The sequence below is a fragment of the Parasteatoda tepidariorum genome, chromosome 8, assembly GCF_982258835.1.
Source record: "Parasteatoda tepidariorum strain Cologne lab strain chromosome 8, Ptep-v5.0, whole genome shotgun sequence".
Classification (NCBI taxonomy): Eukaryota; Metazoa; Arthropoda; class Arachnida; order Araneae; family Theridiidae; genus Parasteatoda; species Parasteatoda tepidariorum.
Genome location: NC_141762.1, coordinates 2,660,476 through 2,681,717, shown reverse-complemented (window position 1 = coordinate 2,681,717; position 21,242 = coordinate 2,660,476). Strand labels below are relative to the sequence as shown.

The following is a 21,242-nucleotide window of genomic DNA, read 5'->3' as shown; positions in this document are numbered from 1 at the left end:
CACGACTGAGACTCATTTTCAATGAATAACTAATAACAATAATAAAACAAATAAATTCGTGAAAAAAAGCGTGAAAACTAAAATATAAGGTGGAGATCTATCGACAAAGACTACTCACTTCTGCCTAGCTTAATAGTATGAGATTGCCGCAGCTGATAGGGTGAATATTTCGGTTTCCGTTTTTAAAATCGCTATATGTTGAGCCACTTGAGCTAGATTTGGCATGTGACATTTTTAGCGGCAATCATTGGTCGATTTTCTAGCGTTGCCATTCGGGGAGTCGTAATGAGGCTTTTTTTTGTCGCCGTGTAACAGAAATATATATATAGATTACAAAAAAAATTTGTTTTAAAATTTTTACGCGTTCCGAAAAAAATAAAAACCGACTTTATTTTTGATACATCTATCTATCTATCTATCTATCTATATATATATATATATATATATATATATATATATATATATATATATATATATATATATATATATATATATATATATATATATATATATATATATATATATATATATATATATATATATATATATATATATATATATATATATATATACTGCTTGACAATTGCAAATAACAGTTACATTTTTCGGAGTAATTAATAATAGACGTTGATGAAATAAATTTAAAAATATATTTAGTAGAGACAATGTGCATTTATTATTATGCAAAAAGTTTAGATATCGAAAAATAATAAAATTAAAAACAAAAAAGATGCTCAATAGACGATATCCAAACAGCCACGAAAAAGGGGTCTTCTTGCCAATATGAAACAGAAATGAGTTCCTCAGTAATATGTGTAATTACTTCGCACACTAATACACATGTTGTCCCTGTTATATATGGCTGTTCACTAAACTATCGAACAGTCTTTGTGGGATATTGTTCCATCCCTCTCTCAAGGTGGTTTGCAGCTTTTGTACTGTTTGGAAAGAGTGTTTTCTTTGTGAAACCCATTTGTCAAGAGTAACCTAGATATATTCTATAGGATTTAAGTCGGGCAGGCCATTGCATGCAATTAAATTTGTAGTGTGTCTGATATATCAGCGCGTCTGTATGACCGCGCATTGTCGTCTATAAACAGAAAGTCTGGACCTACCACTTCCCTAAAAAGACAAACATGATCCAAACTTATCTTTCTGCAATACTGCTGCTATGTAAGGCTACTTCACCGAAAGATGTGATGCAATGTTCTGCCATTTAGCTCGATGCCTGCCCATACCTTACGTCTGGACCACACAACGCGTTCCCGTCTCTCTCCACGCTAATTGGTAGTCAGAATCACTTGCAATGCTGAATCGGAATTCGTCGGAGAACATCACTCTAGACTTTTGCTGATTTTTCTCAACCAATACTTTCCTTACACCCAGGGCTAAAGAGAATAGAAGGGCTAGTTCACTCCGCTCTTAGAGCTGAAGCTACGATTTCCCTCCTCATGACGTCACTGTGTCCACAGTTCTAGGAAGATCGCACGCAAAGATATTCTGATAACTTTGCATCTTTCTCTTTGTAAAAATATGTTAGACTTTTTCTGGTTATTAGCTTTCAAACTTTACGTAATTAACACATTATTTCCGTTCATAAACATAGTTCAAAAAAACTTTCTTGTCCATTATATTAAAAAAAATACCATTTTAAACTTATAAAAATGTTTTACTAGTTGTCGAAAATGACACTATAAATACTTTATTTTAAAAAGTTCAGTTTTAACTTTAATTATTAAGAAAAATGAAAGCATATATCAACACTTTTTTTATCTACACATTCTTTATAACAATAAGTTGAGTTAAATTTAGAATCCCTGATTTTAAAATATGCCGTTAATAGCAATTTGTTCATACTTAATCATTAGGAAACATCAACCTTAAACGCTAATTACTGAAACAAAATAATAATTTAGGTTCATAATGACATTAGAAATTTTACAATTGTTTATAGATATTTAAATTTACGATGATATAATTTATAGATATTTAAGAGAACATAATTTTTAAAAAAAAATCATAAATATTTAGAATAACTGCATTAAAAAATATGTTATGAAATTAGGAGAATTCCAACTATATACTATATATTTTATTTATACTTTTTATTTACATTTTAATTTTCTTTGACTTTATCCATTTTTTAATTTTTTTCACCTGCCTTTCTTTTTGAAGTAACGAGGCGGTTTCTATTTAGATAATGAATTTTTATAAAAGTTCTTAACGACAGAATAAACGTATTGCTGTTTTATATTAACTGTGTCATTTCGAAATCCATTCTTTGCATAGTTGTTCATTTACTTTAAGGAACACGCGGAAAATTAAATTTTTTCCTTTTGTTTCTCTATCAAAATTTTTTCAAGTTTTAATCGCGCAAACTGACATTTCGATAATAGTTTTAAATTCTTGTAAATTCGCTGCAAAAACTGAGGAAAGTCGTTATGGAAAATAACAAATGTCTTAGAATAGTTCGCAAAAAGAAATGCTCCAATATTAGTTAGAGCTAGTAAGGCCGAACGCTTCGTTCTTGAAGTAAAAGTGCGAGCTTTGCGCCAAAGTGACGTCACTAGAGAAAATCGGAGGATTGGCGCGGCGAGAGCTACTTCAAAGGAGTGAACCAGCCCTTCTATTCTCTTTAGCTCTGAACGTAACCTTTCTCGACGATGGTGTGGTTAGAGCGGGATGCATCGAGCAGGTTTCAGTGCATGCTAATCAACTTCATTCTATAGCAGTGAGATGGCTCTGACGGAAACTTGTATACCGGTATTGGTGGCAAGGTCTGCAACTATCTGCCTATGAGTGACATTTCAGTTCGCTACTGGGGATAGATATCGTTCCTCTTAAGGTGCGATGTTTCTACAACAGGCATGCTCTTGCGTAGCATATCCACTTTCGGGCAATCTTTTTTTAACCGCGAGATGACACTTTTTGACTGTCCCATTACTGCTAGTGACATTCTGACCTGCTTCCAGTCATCTAACTGCTCGTCCACGATAGTAAGAACCTAAATGATATCTTGCTAACATTTTGCACTTCATTATTGCAACACAACACTGAATTTCACAGAAATAAGTTTATCAACCTATGGTTCAATATTTATTCAAATGCCCAGTGACCCCCATCCCCCCAAACTCTTGGGCGCATTCATCCCCCCCCCCCAAAAAAAAATTTGCTAACTTTCCCCTTCCATGTTAGCTTGTTCGAAATAGTGCTACGTTGCTTCTTTTATTTATGCACTTAAAAAAAAAATTCTCCTGTCTATATTCCCCCCCCCAAACTATTCGTTTTATTTAGTGTAAAAATTCCCCCCCCAAGCTTTAAGTGGGCGCATCGTGCGCCCACCTTCCCCCCTGATGGGGGCCCCTGCAAATGCCTAACGTTAAGAATTTTCGAATGAGTGGCGACTTGACTTGATATAAGAGTTGATGAAGTACCTGCCCGCGTAAGTGGGCATCTCATTTCTTCATCTGAATTTTCGCCCTAAGGCGACTGTGACTAAATGGCTTTAGAAATAGTAAAATTTCCACAGATGAAAATCTGTGGTTGTTTCTCCGTGTCTATGTCTCGGGGAGGTGGGAAGAATGAGATTGTTTGCACTGCCTTTAATACAGATAACGATTGCTACTCTACCTCGCCCTCTCTACTTGATTTTACTGTCATGGGTTGGCTGTCGAGAACGCTATTTTGAATAAATGAGTTGTTCGATTGTCAAGCAGTGTATATATGAATCAGTTTAAAGGATAATGGATCACACATCTCTTTTATGTACACAGCCCATACTTTTTAAAAGTATTCATTTTTGAATAGCGATGTATCTAAAAATGGTGAGACAATCGTCACTTTTTTAGGATCACGATAGCGATCATTTACGATAACCTTGTTTCAAAATATATCGTGAAATATCGATGTCGTTAAATATCTGAATAACGATATTTTTAAAAAATTTATTCCCTTATGATATATATCATGAAGATTTGCCATTTTTTAATTTATGATTGTGAAATTTTCATTTCATGAAATATTGTCATTTTTTTTTATTACCGTGATAACAATATAAATATGTTCTCGGAATTTATTATAAATATTAATACATTTAAATTATAAGACTTTTACTGAAAACTAGAATATCGTGATGATTGTTGATAGTGACAGTTATCTAATATGGTAATAATAGAAATGAATAAAAATTACCTGCCTTCTTACTAATTATTTATATAAATTACTTACCTAAAAATTACCTCCAGACCTACTGAAAAATAACATGAAAAAAAAAGAACAAACATTAAATTTAATAAATTTAATCCTTGTAAACCAAAAATATTTCTATTATCATAGAACTAAATAATAAAATAATATTAATTGCAAAAATATGTTTACCGTAGGAAATCAATTTTAGATAAGAGAGCTTAATTATTTTTAAAATGTTTCAATTTTTTTAAATTTGTTAAACGGAACAAAAAGCTGTTGAAATTAAGAATATGGGAATCAAATTTTTAACCTACCTTCGTTTTTTTAAAAAATATAACTAATTATGAATCTTAGTTACGTATCCGTAAATCTGAAAATAAACTACACGCCAGGTGGGAAGTCAACAAAAAAGTGGCGACTTAAATAAACAACCGGTACTTAATAAGCAACAAAGTACAGTAACTTAATAAACAACAGACTTAAATAAACAACAAAGTACAGTAAAGTGGCTATACGCTAGTTGCCTAGGCCCCGTAAAGCTACCGTGTAGAGAATTGAAGAGCTTCTTCTTTTCTCGAAAGCGTTGCCAGATAAGAAGAATAGTATAACATAACATAAAGATGTAGAGCATTATCTCTTTGTAAATAGAATGGATGGTGTTTTCTACACTAGGGAGCGCTGCAAGCTCGGGACTGCTTAAATTTCCGGGTTACTGTTTCAGTTGTATTTTAAAGCCATTTGGCATTATTGTGTTTTGAGATTCTTGCAAACAATGCATTTGATTACTCATTACTTATGTTTACAATGCTAACAATACTTGTGCTTACAATACTAAAAGTGTTAACACTAACGTAAGATGGTGCACAGCTTGCAACACGAACAAACAGTAATAAACAAATGGAAAGAGGCCAAATCAAGACTGCCAAAAAAGCGAGTTATTCAAAATCTAGCAATCATGTCACATTTTTTAATAATAAATAACAAAATAACTAAAACAAATTTTCACTCCAAACTCCCCAGAATTACATAATGACATTAATATCTTATGAAATACGGCAGATTTGAGCTCAGAAATTATCTAGTTTATTTCTTTTATTGAAAACAAAATTATCCGTTTGTAAACATCGCCTATCAGAATAACATGTAGTAAGCAGCTGCAAACTTTTTAACCGGAACTAGAGTAGGTGCCGAGCTCGAGATTGTTATTGTTTACATTTCTATTGAAAACACCATCCATAGGGATCTTGCGATTTTTCGTCTCTCCACACTTTTCTCCTCTCCCTTGGCATGGGTTCGGAAAGTACATTGTCGAGAGTGTGAGACGGCTATTCTATTTGATTGTTGTTGTTCATTTACGCCGCACTAGAGCTGCACAATGGGCTATTGGCGACGGTCTGGGAAACCTCCCTGAGGATGATCCGAAGACTTGCCATCACAATTTTGATCCTCTGCAGAGGGGATGGCACCCCCGCTTCGGTAGCCCGACGACCTGCACGCGAAGTCGAGCATTTTACGGTAGAACAGTTTAACGAGGACCCATACCGCACACCCTCGGTCTCTACGCAGACTGATCCAAGTGGTCACCCACCCGCACACTGACCGCAGTCAGTGATGCTTGACTTCGGTGATCTGCTGGGAACCGTGTCTTAACGATCAGTCCACTGCGGGACTATTCTATTTGGAAAGAGTATTTTACGAATCTTGTGATCACACCGTTTGTGAATGCTGAAAAAAGAATGCGTATATTTTTTTGTCTCCTCTGAGGTCACAAAAATCTTCAATAGGGGGAAAAAAAGTTCTAAGTACATAGTTTTAAGAGCAGATTAGAATTTGAAAACAAAGGAATCACAGAATAACTATCTTTCAAAAAATTCTAATATCGTTTTGCCACGTTCGACTATCATATGAAATTATAAGCAACAAAAGCGTGTTTTAAATGTTTTTTTTTTAAAGTATTCATCTATAAAATAATATTCGCACCAAGTCTCAACACATTTTCCATCCGTATCTTGTGGTGTTTTCGAGATCCGCGTATTAACTTTTCCGCTTTTCACCGGTTGAGTCTAAATCACTTTACTATACCTACATACCTATTTTATATAATTATTGAAGCCGGTTGTAAATTAAGCGAGTCGATACTGGCTTAAGTGAGCATCCTGTATACATACACCTATCTGCTTGACCTAAATTCAATCGTTATTGCAGAGGAAGACAGAGAAGAAAGTGAAATCTCAGATCATAAGAAGGATAATGAATACAAATTGATTGTGAATGAATCGTACGAATTTTATTGTTCTTCAGCTCAAGACGATGATACACCAGTCACGTGGTAAGTTTGGATGAACAATCTTTTAAATTCAACCTTCTGTTTGCGCATGCGAGTGTAAATGCATCAATGAAATGCATTGAATATACTATGAAAGGGAAAATATTACTTTAGTACTTCCTATCGTAGTTTTCAAACCAAAATAAAATGACTTGATTTTTAATAACGAAATATGCTTCCCTGTTAAAAATTAGACATTCTTTTTCTCGAAAAAATCAACATCCAAGCATTTTTTTTTCTTCATAAAAAGCTTAGTCGGGTTGTTATAAATTATACCTGAAAATTCTCTTCTTCTCCTTCTCCTGGAAGATTCTTCCTTTTTGAAGGGGGGATACATAATGTCTCACTTTTTTCGATAGCATTGTCGAGAGAGTCAATCTAAGAACAAATGTGTATTTTTGTACATAAAGCCCTTATCACTTCTGAACTATTAGTTCGATCGTTCAATTCAATTCAGCGTAACACATTTGCAGATCTAGAAGAAACTCCTTCGCATTTCCCTAAAAAAAAAAAAATTGGAAGTGTACAGTCTTCGATTATCGTTTATAATAACATCATAAAGCTTTCTATGAAAAAGAATCTTTGGCATCCATTTTTCCCGAAAATACCCACCACATTTTTTTGCTTTAAATCAGGGACATTTTCAGATACTAAACATAATTGTCCTTCTAGGTATAAGAACGGTCGCCGCCTGGTGGAACATTCTGAATCCAACATAGTGCTATCTGGTGCGAGTCTATTGGTGGAATACGCTCAGGAAGACGATGCAGGAGAATACGTATGTACCGTAGACACTTCACGAGTGGATGGAATATCCGGAATCGGAAGATTTTTTCATTTAAACAGTGAGCAATTCTATTAAAAGTTCTCATCTGAATTCATAGGCCGGGATAGCCTGGTTGGTAGGGCACTAGGCCCATGTCCAAGAGGTCGTGGGTTCGATCCCTGCCGACCGAGGACTCCCCGTGTAGTAAATGGTGACTCATGCACGTTAAATCTGATGAGTCTCAAAGTCCTCCGTGTTTCCGTAACAAATCAATACCTCTGGGGATACTGGATTGGAGATGGATCGTTCAGGTCAAAATTGCTATCTTTGAACGAATGAATGAATGTATGAATAGGTCCTCTCTATAAACGGGTGTGAAGAATGGGTGTGGCAGAAGTCAATTTCTTGGCCATAGATGGCGCCACTGAAAAACAAGGACAACCGCACCCCCTCTGCCCTCTGCGTCAACAGCAACAACATCTGAATTCATGTCAAATGAAATTTAAATTAAATATTACATAAGCGTTTATAACCGTCGTTGAACAGCCGACCCAATTTTGGGTTAGCGATTGCTAATGTTTAACTCCTGGTCATTTTGAACCCAATCCAGAAGACGAGGGAACTTCTGGATCAAGTATTGGGAGAAAATTGACTTCGTGGAGGACTTTTTTTTGAGGGAAATAACCCGCATTTGCGTTACAAGGAGAGGAAAACCTCAAAAACTTCTCACAGTTAGCCTGATGGCAAGATGACTTTAAACCCATGATCCGTCTACCACTGAGGATCTTTCACGTCAGCACTGTAGTCGGTGCAAGCCGGGTGTGGAATTCGTATCAACTAACCATTGTTGGAATTCGAACCCTGTTCTCGTCATTGGAAGGCGTACGCTTTATTCCCAGAGCCAGATTACCCATTAGGCCATGACCTGGGACCCCCAATGATTAGGGGCCCTCTTAAAATGGATTATTTTTTAGTTCTAATTTAATAAAATAAAGTAAAATTTAATTTATTATTATTTATTTTAATTTTAAATATGCTTTCTTAAATGAAAAGATCTATAAATACTTTTATATTAGTATAAATAAAAAATATACGAGAAAAAAATTTAATCTAAGGGTCCCAAAAATTTGAATGGCCTAGGGCCCCGCGTACGCTTAATCCGCCCGTGCCCAGAGCCGCAACGGCTCAAGCGTACATACTATTTACAACTACGACTTATAATTTAATGAGTTTCAAAAATGCTTATAAAAACATTACTTAACATAACATCGACTTATTTTAATCGCCAATTGTATTAAAATGAAATTTGACAGCTGTAGTCAAATATGTCCTATCGAGCTATAAAATGGTATTATTAATATAGCCTACTTAATAACTACGTCCTTGCTAAAGTTCGAATATCCGAACATTCTTCAATGATTAGAAAATAAAACGTTCGAAGAATGCGGACGTCCACTAGATTCGCTCCTTATTCGTAAAATCATTACCCTCCTCCAAGTCGAGAGGAGTTTATTTTTATAATTTAATTTTTATTTTTCGATTTCTTTTTTGCATATTAAAAATCCGACACCGAACTGCTCTTCTCATGTGTGAGACGCGGAACTAAAGAATATAATAACATTTCGAAACAATGAAAATATTTTTGAAGTTTTTCAAATCTAGGTTCAGGTTGAAAAGAAAGACTTAAAAGATAGCTCAAAACATACTGAAATTTTGAAAGAAAAAGCATCACTTAAGTTTTAAAATGGCGGAAATTGCAGGCTTTATAAAATATTGTTTCTAATTTATGAATATTTAATTGCTATCATAAATGCTTATTTATTTCTTACAAATGTTGATTTATAAAATTAATTTCTTTCCTTACGTCACTTCCGTTTTTTTATTTATTAATTTTTTTAAGAGTCGGAAAATATTTTATAGACAAATTGAAGGACAGCACTTTTGATACTTATTTCATTAATTTATATATTTTTTCGAAGTCAAGATAAATAAAATTATATATATATATAGAGTTTTTTAAAAATAAAGGTAGAGAAATCGGACCATGTGTTTCTTATAAAATTTGAAGAAAAACTTAAAAAGTTTCATTTTGATATTTTATCATTACCGGAATTGTAAGCCTAATGGACCGTAAACTGTATACAAAAATAGCTAGTTTTCAGTTAGCCAAGAGCAAGTGAAAAATTGCTAAGAAATGTAGAGCTCAACTAACTTTTTTTATTTTTACTACTGCTATTATTTATTTTATTTTTTTAAAAAAACACATAACAAAATGGACGTTCACAAAATTTAAATAAGAAAAAATACAAACGTTGAATTTATTTGCTCCCGGTTAACCGGTAAGTACCCAAAAATAAAATAATCTATGTACTAAAACGCAAAATGAACGGATTAATGATACCATTTAGAAAAAAAGTAAAAAATCGCCCTACAAATTTTGAGGCTAATTATTCTCACTTAATTTTGATAATGATTCCTAATTCAATTTATATTACTCATTTTGAATACTTACTCATTCTGGAATTAATTGCTATTTATAATATAAACCAAAATTAATTTAAAAAATGGCACTCATTCGTTCAGGAGAAGCGTAAATAATCGTCATGCCATTATTGTTGCTAATAAGGCTTATTTAATTTTGGTAATATGCACCACTGCATTGGAGCAATTTCAATGGGTACCAAAGATATTAATATAGATACAACGTATAATATGAGTACATTTGATACCACTAAAACTGTATCAATACAGGACAATTTTAATATAGATACCGTGGAAAATAGTTTTTTGACCGCCCCTCAAAAGAAATAAATGCCGGAGAAAATCGGTTGTTTGTAATTTGGAGTCCATCAATAGCATAATTCCAAAATGCAATGTATGCAGTTAATCGCTATTTTGATGGGATGAACTACAAAAAAAAACGTGTTTTGCTTAATCTAAATACATCGTGATAAAGACATCGGAAAGGGACATACATATATAATAATTAATATTGGAATGAATTTAGTTTCATTCATTGTGCTGATACATGCCTTTCAGTTTTGTGCATGATTTTGTCGCATTTTTTAGTGCCGATTTATTGATTATTATCTTTTTTTTAATCCAATCCAGTATGAAGAACGGGTATTCGCCTTATTAATCAAATAAAACCCTTATTGTGCTGATACATGCCTTTCAGTTTTGTGCGTGATTTTGTCGCATTTTGTAGTGCCGATTTATTGATTATTATCTTTTTAAACTGTTATTGATTATAATCCAATCCAGTATGAAGAACGGGTATATATATATATATATATATATATATATATATATATATATATATATATATATATATATATATATATATATATATATATATATATATATATATATATATATATAATCAAATAAAACTCTTATCAGAATTCTCCTACTCTTCTCTAGACGCACCGGTGGATCATATGACGCGTATTAACTAATCGGAATCACTTAACTATCCTGTGAAGACACCTCACTGCTCACGGAGGATCTGATATATATATATTTTAAACTGTTATCGGAATTCTTTCATTCTCCTGTTGGACATACCAGAATATCCCATGACTATAGGGGTGACCCTCATCATATTTCTTTATATACCTGTATTTGTATTCCTTTATATGGAATAAATGATGCTTTTTCCTTTTCAAATCTAGTAAATGTATTTACATTAAATAAATTTTATTTCTTAATTGGTACATAAATGCTTTGTAAGGGATGAAAGCAGTACAGTTATGAAATTGAAACATTTATTTCAATGTACATATGAGCAATACTTTTATGTTTACAATTTATCAATACCTTCTATCTTTTATATACCGAAGAGCCATTACATTATGACCACCCTGCTAATAACATGTAGGACCACCTTTAGCCCCTCAAAACTGCTAGCACCCACCGTGGCATTGATTCCACAAGGTGCTGATAGGTAGTCTGAGGTATCTGGTACCGAGCGCTCACCAACTAGTCATGTAATTCTCTCACATTGCGTGGCAGCACGAATTTGGTTTTCCAAGTAGGACCACAAATGCTCTATTGGATTAAGATCAGGTAAATTTGGGGGCCAAGACATGACTTCAAAGTCACTGGAATGTTCCTCGACGATTCGACCCTTAAGACATGGGGCTTTATCCTGTTGGTAAACACCATCCCCCGCAGGAAAAACTGTTGCCATGAATGGGTGAACCTGGTCTGCAACTATGTTCAAGTAGCTAACAGCCGTCAGGGATTGTTCTATGAGGATTATGGGTCCTAATGTGCCCCATGAAAACATTGTTCCTGGGCGAAAAACCATGAAAACCTGGACGAGACCATTGTTATTGATGGAGGGTGGTTATAATGTAATGGCTCTTCGGTGTATATGCTTATGACTTTTTAAGAATTGTGAGTGAAAAATGCATTCACGTGCATGAATTTTCGTAAAAACAGCAATTTTTTTTTAAAAAAAAAGTGGTTCAGATTTTTTTTTTAAAAAAAAGAGTGTATTTTCAGGTGCAGCAAGAATTGTTCAATTCCCAGAAAGAGCGAACATCGAAAACGGCACTTTACATCTTTATTGTGAAGCACAAGGATTTCCTTTGCCTGAATTTACATGGTTCAAAGGTAAATAAATAGATTCTTTTATTTTTAACACAAGCATCAGGCGTCGATTTTCCGTTGGATGAATATTTACGTAAATAATCAGTTTGTCTATTGGCGATTTAAATGGCCTACAGGTGACTCAGTAGTGTTTAAATGTCACCATACTCTTCCTGAATAAAATAGGCGTTTCAAGGAAACGAGATTTACCCAATCGCCGCCCTTTTTACTCCCTGTTATTATGGTTCTGGCAAATTTCGCTTACCCCCCTCGCAGGAATGAATTGTGTTTTCTACACTAGGGTGCGCTGCAAACTCTTGACTGCCTGTACTTCCGAGTTACTGTTTTTGGTGTGTCTTGAAGCCATTTGGCTCACAACGTGATGTTTTGAGACTCTCTTGAGTAGTATTTCTTGTATTTATTAGTTGTGTTTGAAAGGAGAATCGTTATTTGTTTTAAGAATCGTCATTTCAAAATGTAAAAATTATCATTTGAAAGAATTCGTCATAAGACACTTCTAACAATATACACCAACTTCGAGATTTAAACCTAAATGATAGTTTGTAAAATGAACTTAATTTCGCTGCTCGAACACTAATGTATGATGTTACACGGCTTGCATCAAGAACAAACAAGTAAAAAGAGGCTGAATCAGAACTGCCGAAAAAGCGAGCTCTTTCTAAATCTAGCAAAAATGTCACCTTTTTTTTTACACATCCCAAAATGACTCAAACATATTATCACTTCAAAGTCATCAGAATTACTTTATGAAATACAGCAGATTTGAGCTCAGAAATAATGTAATTTCTTTCTTTTTTTTTAATAACAAAATTATCTGTTTGAAAATATAGCCTCACAGAATTATCTGTAGTCAGCAGCTGTATACTTTTTAACCGAGCAGGTCAAGAGCTCGAGATTGTTGTTGTTTACATTTATATTGAAAACTCTATCCATATTCCAACTTTTTACTGAAACGTGCTACCGTAGGGGAAAAGCATGATTTGACGGAACCATGGTAATTGAGAAGGGAAAAGTTTTGAGCGTGATTAAAATCATACAACCATGAGATACTTATTCTATTAACGAATAGTATAGTATTGCAGTTGTTTGATATATACCAAAAGGGATAAAATAATTTTTTTTTTTTGAAATTTGATCCGGAAAAATTTGAAGAGTCGTTAGCTGTTTCTTTAATCGAACCACTTACTTAAACTAAAAAATTGTTTCTTATTTTCTCATTTTTAAATACAGAAGAACCTCAATTCATTGTTCCCGCATCTTTTTGTATGTTGTTTAAACTGCCCCATCACAAATTTTTTCTTATAATTGGGTACTTGCACTTTAAGTATGTCACAATACAAATGTCGCAAAAATAACACGTGACCTACGACGTCAGTTCCAGCAGTTCGTTTATAAGCAAAATGGCGAGTTAAAGTCAAGCTAAGTTTCTCCACATAAGTCAAAATGTTAATTAATGTGAAGTTGATTAAATACATCGCCGTATCGCACATCGAATTCATTGAAATATAATTCTTTCTCGTCTTTTCCTTAACTTGGATTTATCGTTAGTTTATGTATTTTATTGTAACCGTGATCTATTTTTCTTTTGTGTACCCGGCAACTTCGATGCACAGATGGTTTGTTTATGTTCTACATGACTTCATGCCTTTCTTTGTGTTAAGTAAGAACTATACAAGGATAGAATTGAAATCTTTATGAAGGAATCTTTGTTTAAGAATATAGAATGAGTCAAGAGAATTGATATTTGTCGAGCTTGCTTTACGCGAAATAGAATGGAAAGAACAGTTGCAGACGTAAACAAATGCCATATTTCAACATCCAATCAGGATCGATATACCCACACTACGTCACTTGCGGGCATCCAATTATAATAATGCTCATTTAGATCGTCTTTGAAACAATCAAATTCCCACCTCGATCGTTCAGAAATTCAACTGATGTTTTCCAAAAATATTGAATTGAATCCGTTTTTCCGAAAGAAAACAGTAACTCTTGATGTTAATGGTGTTCAGACATATCAGTTGATCAAAATATTGAAGCTTGTGATGTTTTCGGTTCAAGAAATGGTTGCCGAAGATGTCCAATGTGATACCGATGGAGAAAATGAACTTAACCGAAACCCGTGAAAACATTTGTAGCAGGCCTTTGAGCCTTTGAAACAATTAGAATATTTTAAATCAGTAAATATGTTCTATTCATCCTTCTTTGCGTCGTAAAATCTTTTGTATTGAGGTCATAATATTTTTCGATTAAGATTTTTTAGACTAATTATATATTTATTCATTTTCAATTCCATTACTTCTTTCTCAATTTTCATACATTTTTCAAGTCGTTGTTTTCCCTCATCTTTCGATCGTAATCAATTCTTGAGATGGAGGTTCCAATGTTATGATTTTTAAGAAAATAAACATTCGTGTGTCAAATTACTTTTAAAGTTAAGTTACTCTGTGATGCTTTGTGCAAAATTTATGTAATAATTTTACTGAAATTATTTCAAAAAAAATAACTGTTTTTCTGTTCTTAAACATTGAGGCTATAACAGTTTTAAGATTATTATATTCCAATTTTAAAATTCAATGGTAGAAAACTTTATATCTGCGTATTCTCAGTAAATGGTCATTCTTTAAGAAAGAATAAAGGCGCCAGTCTCGTTTATGAATTGACCCAATTTAGTCAACTGTTAATTTATGTGTTTCGATTTTGTGTGTTCTTTTGAAAGAAAGTTAAATGACTTCGTATATGAAATTGCAATTTCCTGCGTGAAACGGGTTATTGCCACGACATTCATTTATTCAATTTGATTGAAAGATCGCCAGAAAACTCCCTCCCATTACTCGGATTGATTGGATTGGGTTTGGATCATCTCCAAAAACATCTCTCTCTCATCATTTTCCAAATGTCAGCAGCTAACTCACTTGAACTCATTTTTTTTTTTTTTGAAATTTTATTTATGCGTTATTTCAACTAAAACTTCATTTGTACCTAGCGCATAAAATCCTTTTATTTTGTTCTGCTAGCACATTTTAAATTTGAAACGAAATGGGAGTTTATATAGCGTTCAGTTACGCTGCAAATATTCCACAGTCTCTTGATCAGCACTAATAGAAATTTAATAGATTCTTTTTCACTAATAACATTTATGATATATATCATAATACAGAACTTATTTATTTATTTCGTTAAAATGGTGTACAAATTTAGACATCTAACAAGTGTTTTGCAAAAGCCTAAAAATTAATCGGAAGACATTAAAAAATATTAATTTTATTACCTGTCATTAAAAACTTATTAAAAGCTTCAATATGTATTGTAAGCTGAGATCGTCTGATTGGCTGTGCGTTGGACTCGTGTGTGAGAGAACGAGAGTTCGAATCCAGCCGGCCGAAGAATCCCCGTGTTTTAAATGGTTACTGGTGCGCGTTAAATCTGCCAGGGTTACAATGTCCTTCAAGTTCTCATAACAAATCAATAAATACTTTCTTTGGTACTGATCCAGGAGTTCTCTTGTCTTCTGGATTGGGTTCAAAATGACAAGGCTACGAAGTTGAACATGGATAGCCGTAAACTTAAATTTCGGTCGGCTGTTCAACGGCAGTTCAAAAATAAAATATGTACTGTAAAATAAATTAATTATAATTTTATTGCTTGACAATTTTCAAATATTATTAAAGGCTGATTAGGGATAAATAATCTAAGTTAGGCTCTCCCCCCATTTTTTTGTTAATTCAGCTTATTTGCAGTATTGTCACTACACTGAGTTAAAATCAGAGTAATTTCGTACCCAAGAAAACAAGATAGAATAGCATTAAAAACTATATCTTAAGCAAAAAATGTAGGAATAAACAAAATACACATGGAGGTAGAATTTCTAGATTTTAGTGGGATAAATTGTCTCTAGTAATATTATATGTATATGAATAAATGACAAGTTTTTATAATGTTTTCAATTTCGCTGTTTCTCATTTAAGATTTGTCAGATTTTAAAAATGTTTTTTACAATGCTGAACTAGATCAGTAACTTAACCGTCGTATAAACAGATATAACGGTTAAGTTACTGATCTAGTTCAGCCTTGGATTTTACTTCCCACTCGCTTAAATAAAAACTTGCAACTGTAAACAATTTTTTAAGGAAGATCTTTATGGAACACTATACATATGCTTCGCTGAAAAATTTTGATACGTGGTAAATGTCAATGTTCACGAATGAGTATGGACATTCATATAGTCACTTCAGTGAATGTCTGAAATATTTGTTACACACAATTTGATAGTAATTTAATAGATATTTTCATTTTTAATTAATTATATCTGGAGACGATGACTCAATGGTTGGGGTAACAATGTATCATCGTGAAAGACTGGGGTTGGAGCCCAAGTGGTGGCTTGAAGTCCACCCAGTCTCAGATCGATGGTAAAAGCTTCTATGGAAAGTAAAGGCGGTTGGCGCACAGTGCTGACCCCATTACCGCCACCTTGCCATTGGTCACTTAATTGTGGAGCCTTAACCACCATGACTCCCTTAGGGAACTGTCAATTGCGATAATGCGTTACGTTAGTAATATATTAATAAAATCTCATTGGGAAAGATCAGGAAAAACACCAGTGTTGGAAATACTGGACAAGTGCATAAATAGCAATCAACCTTAACCATAAAAACATCAGGCTTGGAAACAGCGGGTAAGTTTACTTCGGAAAATACTCCTTAACATTTAAAAAAAAAAAAAAAAAAACATTAGTTTAAGGAATACCGAGCAAGTGTATATCGAGAAATGGTCCGCATATCCCTGCTGGGATATTGTACTTTAGTATTGTTTATCCGGTTATTATTAACAACAACTGAACTGAATTTTATCATTAATAACCATGTCTTTTGGTAAATGTGTTAGAAATACACATTTATCACACTGTCCGGTATTTCCTACCCATACAGATGGTTTTCTAAGGTAAAGTGCCAGTGCCATTCATATGAATAACGCTCGTACTTGCCGCTCTATGTCCTCACTGAAATCCGTAAATTAAATTCTTTGACTCGTTAATCAACGGAAGAGTTTTTCTTATTATACGTAGGTAATGTGCACATCTACTGCTTCTGTATCATTACAGTTCATAAATTTGTTTTGCTTATTCCATCAATTCATTTGTTGACTGTTTATTGACTTGATTATTAATATATTGAAACATAAATAAATGACATAATTTCAATTTCCTTAATTGTAATAACATTTTAAACAGCTTGATTTTTTGTGTTATAGTTTTTAAAGTGACTGATTCTATCAACTAATGTGTTGATAGTTTGATTGTAATATATTGATTTCTGTTAAGAATGAAAAATAAATAAATAACATTATGTTAATTTCAAAATTCGAACATGCAGAAACATTGCTATTGATTCAGTAATGATCTTATTTTCACTTTAGCGAGTGTCCAGTAGGTAATGTGTAGATTATGTAGTAGATTGTCTCGGTAATTTGGGTAAACAATTTGTTTGACACTTTAACGAATCACCCTAGTTGATTCGCACATGATATAATATCTGATTCCTACACTTTAGCGGTAACATGTACAAAGCGCAGACAAAATAAACTTTGATATAATGAATGGATCGTCCAGTTTTAGGACTCAATCTATATTGCATACGTATTTATTTGCATGCGTTCATTTGTTGCATGTCATTCTGCGTTTCTAATATGTTTAGAAAGTACGCATTATGCATTTGTTCATCGCACTTTTAGTCATATCTTTTGGGGGATTTCAAATATCTTCAAAGTGTGTTTTTAAATGTAACTAAACATTCGACTCTTTGACGACTATTACAATAAATCTCGTACAAGTGCACAAATAAATAAAAAATGAAAAAACGGACCACCCTGAATAACTTTTGTTCTAATGATTGCATCTTCACATTCTACGACTCAATCTTAATGGTTCGAGGGGTTGGTTTCAAAAATGTTAATTAATTAGTGCAAACGATATTTTAAGTTATGAAATCAGACACAAAATTGTAGTTTCTCTGAATAAACATGTCTTTCTTTCGACGAATTCGGATTTCTAACTCTCAAAATATAGGGAGTAATCGCAATCTGGGAAATAGGATCCAAATACTTTGGCATGAAAAGCTGTCCAAACTTTGGGCCTTTTAATATTGGTTTTACATTTTATGTATTTTACCATATCTTGTGAACTTTTTAATCGAATAATTTTTGCGCACAATTGTAAAATTCGTTTCACTTATTATTTTTTATTATTTCATTTAGAAATAGTGAAAAAGTTTTTTAATTGCAAGGTATAGAATTTTTTAAGTTATATTAAAAAATTAAACTCAGTGGAGCGACAGTCCATAGAGGGCCAAGGCCTACTGTGACCATCTCAGTTTTCTTGACCTTGGGCTCTGGGGTGCAGGAGCAGATGTTTCGGTTAGGTGAAACCCCCAGTGTTTAGTTCCCAAGCTTGCTTGGTACTCATTTATCGACCCACTGAAGGGATGAAAGGCTCAGTCAACCTTGCCCGGCCCGAGGATCGAACTCAGGACCTGTAGCACGGGTGCGCGAAGCGCTACCACTCAGCCACCGGGCGTAAGTTATATTAAAGAATATAACTTTAAATGGCAAAATACAAAATTTCAGCAAAATCGGTTAAATAGTTCCTGAGAAATCTAATTTTAAAAATTCGATTTCTCTGGAACTGTTTGACCGATCATTAAATCAAAAGTTATTTAGAATGGTTCGTTTTTTCCCCCGCACTGCACACTCAAACATGACACGCAACAAATGTTGAGGATAGATTTTCATTATAAACATTCAAACCCATTGACTGCCTTAATAACATTACTTTCTGTTTCAAACGAATGCTACATTTCTTTTTAAACAAAATAACGATGCTTTCATATTTGTTTCAGACAATGAAGATATTCATGAAATAAAAAAGAGAAATGATCGCCTCTCTATCTACACTTTCCGTAGTGGGGGTCGGCCAAGTTCTACTCTTAGGATGGATTATGTGACAGAGCAGGACAAGGGACTCTACATCTGCAGGGTTCACAACTCGATAGATTCGGGTACAGAAAGCGACGAAGAATCGGTATTTGTCCACGGTCCAGGTAATCATTTCTTCTTTCATCTCAACTTGATCGGGGAGGGGGGATTTGTAATCAGAAGAGGATACGCCAAACTCTTATCTACTTCGTTACCATGGTTTCAGCAAATCTTGCTTTTTTTTTACCCTGCAAGTATATTCCAACCAGGACCGGATTTAAGCTTGGTGGGGCCTTAAGCTACTGCACATGACGGGGCCCCTTACAGGTTCAATTCTTTTTCTGTACATCTAAAATAAACTGTCTTTTTTATTATTGAGTATTAACATTAATTTGTTAAAAAATTAATAATATTACTTGAGTGCTAAATATATTGATTGTGATGAGACTATAATGCAGAACCTTTCTTTTATTGCACATTTTTTTTGAAGGAGGAAAAAAATTTTAAACAGAAGCACATTTTAATCACTGAGTAAAAATTTGACATGCTGGAAGGGCCATTACATCATATATTTAACAGAGGTTTTTTTTTCTCGAAATTCTGAATATATGTTATTTGTAATTTTAAATGCTTTTTTTGCGAATTTTTTCTCCAATATTTTATTTTACGTTACAGTTTTGCATTGCTGCTCAAAATCTATAAGACTTAGAAACTTGAGATTATGAAGATGTGTAAATATATATATATATATATATATATATATATATATATATATATATATATATATATATATATATATATATATATATATATATATATATATATATATATATATATATATATATATATATATATATATATATATATATATATATATATATATATATATATATATATGAATGCATATATATGCTAAATTGAAGAAAATAAAATTCGAGTTGATAGTATAAATAGTTTTGAAGTTATAAAAGTTCTCTTCATAATAAGCGCAATTCAAAAATAGTAAATTTTATTTTATATATATTATATATTTATTTTATTTTATATATATATTTATTTTATATATATATATATATATATATATATATATATATATATATATATATATATATATATATATATATATATATATATATATATATATATATATATATATATACTAGAGGGCTCCGCCCCCTGCTCACTACCACTCGCCAACCCCCGATGATTGCTACGCAATTACATTTTCGTTCGCTTCGCGAACAAACTTAAAGTAGTTTTCCTGGAGATTAGCTGGCAATTTTTCTGCACCAACATTACATAGAGAGAATATGATAGGATTGTAAAATCTCAGAGGAACTTATTATCAACATTATAAACTTATATAAAGCAATTTCAATGCAAACAATATTATAAACTTATGTAAAGCGAGGAAGCAATATTATTTAACACATTACTATAGGGCATTAGCCGGAGATTAATCTCCGTATCCGAAGCACGCGTGGTAGAGCCTAACTCAAATCATTGTTGATCTTATAGGATGCCGGACGCTCCCTACATGGTGCTTTATATCTCCCCCCCCCAGTAATTTAAATTTAAAACTAAAAACAATTAAAACCAAATGGAAAAAAACTTTACAAAAATTACAAACAAATTAAAACATGTAATATTAATACGTTGATTCTAAGTAATATTTCAAAAGCAAATACCATTGCAAATAATTGCTCAATTAACTTCAATACTGTCAACTGACAAAATATTTTAGTTTCAATCGGACGTATTCGTAAGTACACCAAGGTATTCGTTTTCATTTAAACGTCTTGACTTTTCAACGTTTCTTCGCCGCGCATTCCGCCGTCGCGTATTATTAGCACTACGATTATTTTCCAGTTAATTTTGTGCAGCTAAATCATGTTCAGCTCTATGCCGCTGTTGATATCGCCTAAGATATTCACGGAGATCCATTTTTTATAAAAGATATAAGTATTTTAAAGTAAACTCTGTTCAATATATTTTGATAATTTGGAATGTAAATAGTTTTTTGAGAGTGTTGATTCGTGCTTCTAATAACTCTACCCGATTTATCAAATCTATTAAAATATATTGGAATAAATAACTGCAACTTTAGAACAAATATCTTTTTACATTGCCAGTCAAAATTATTAATAAACACTGGATAATATTGCGTTAAGGACCCTTTTCTCTAATGACGTCATAAACAATCGTTTGCATAAAGTTTAGTTCATAATAATCATATATAATCGTTTGCATTAATAATCGTTCTGTCAGGGGCTCTAGTTTGGTCTTTTTATAGCTTTACGTAACAAGTGTGAGATTTTTTTTTTTTTTTTTTTTTTTTTTTTTTTTTTTTTTTTTTGGAATGGCGATGTTATA

General features: G+C 32.9%; 1 protein-coding gene across 1 annotated transcript in view; it reads left to right on the top strand.

The window, feature by feature from the left end:
• Positions 1-21,242, top strand: part of LOC107454243 (basigin) — a 71,209-nt gene that overhangs the window by 9,081 nt on the left and 40,886 nt on the right. Inside the window, exons 3-6 of the mRNA XM_016071365.4 lie at positions 6,394-6,517; positions 7,187-7,359; positions 11,790-11,900; positions 18,794-18,994. Coding sequence (XP_015926851.3) covers positions 6,394-6,517; positions 7,187-7,359; positions 11,790-11,900; positions 18,794-18,994 — 609 coding nt within the window. The remainder of the gene's footprint in view (positions 1-6,393; positions 6,518-7,186; positions 7,360-11,789; positions 11,901-18,793; positions 18,995-21,242) is intronic.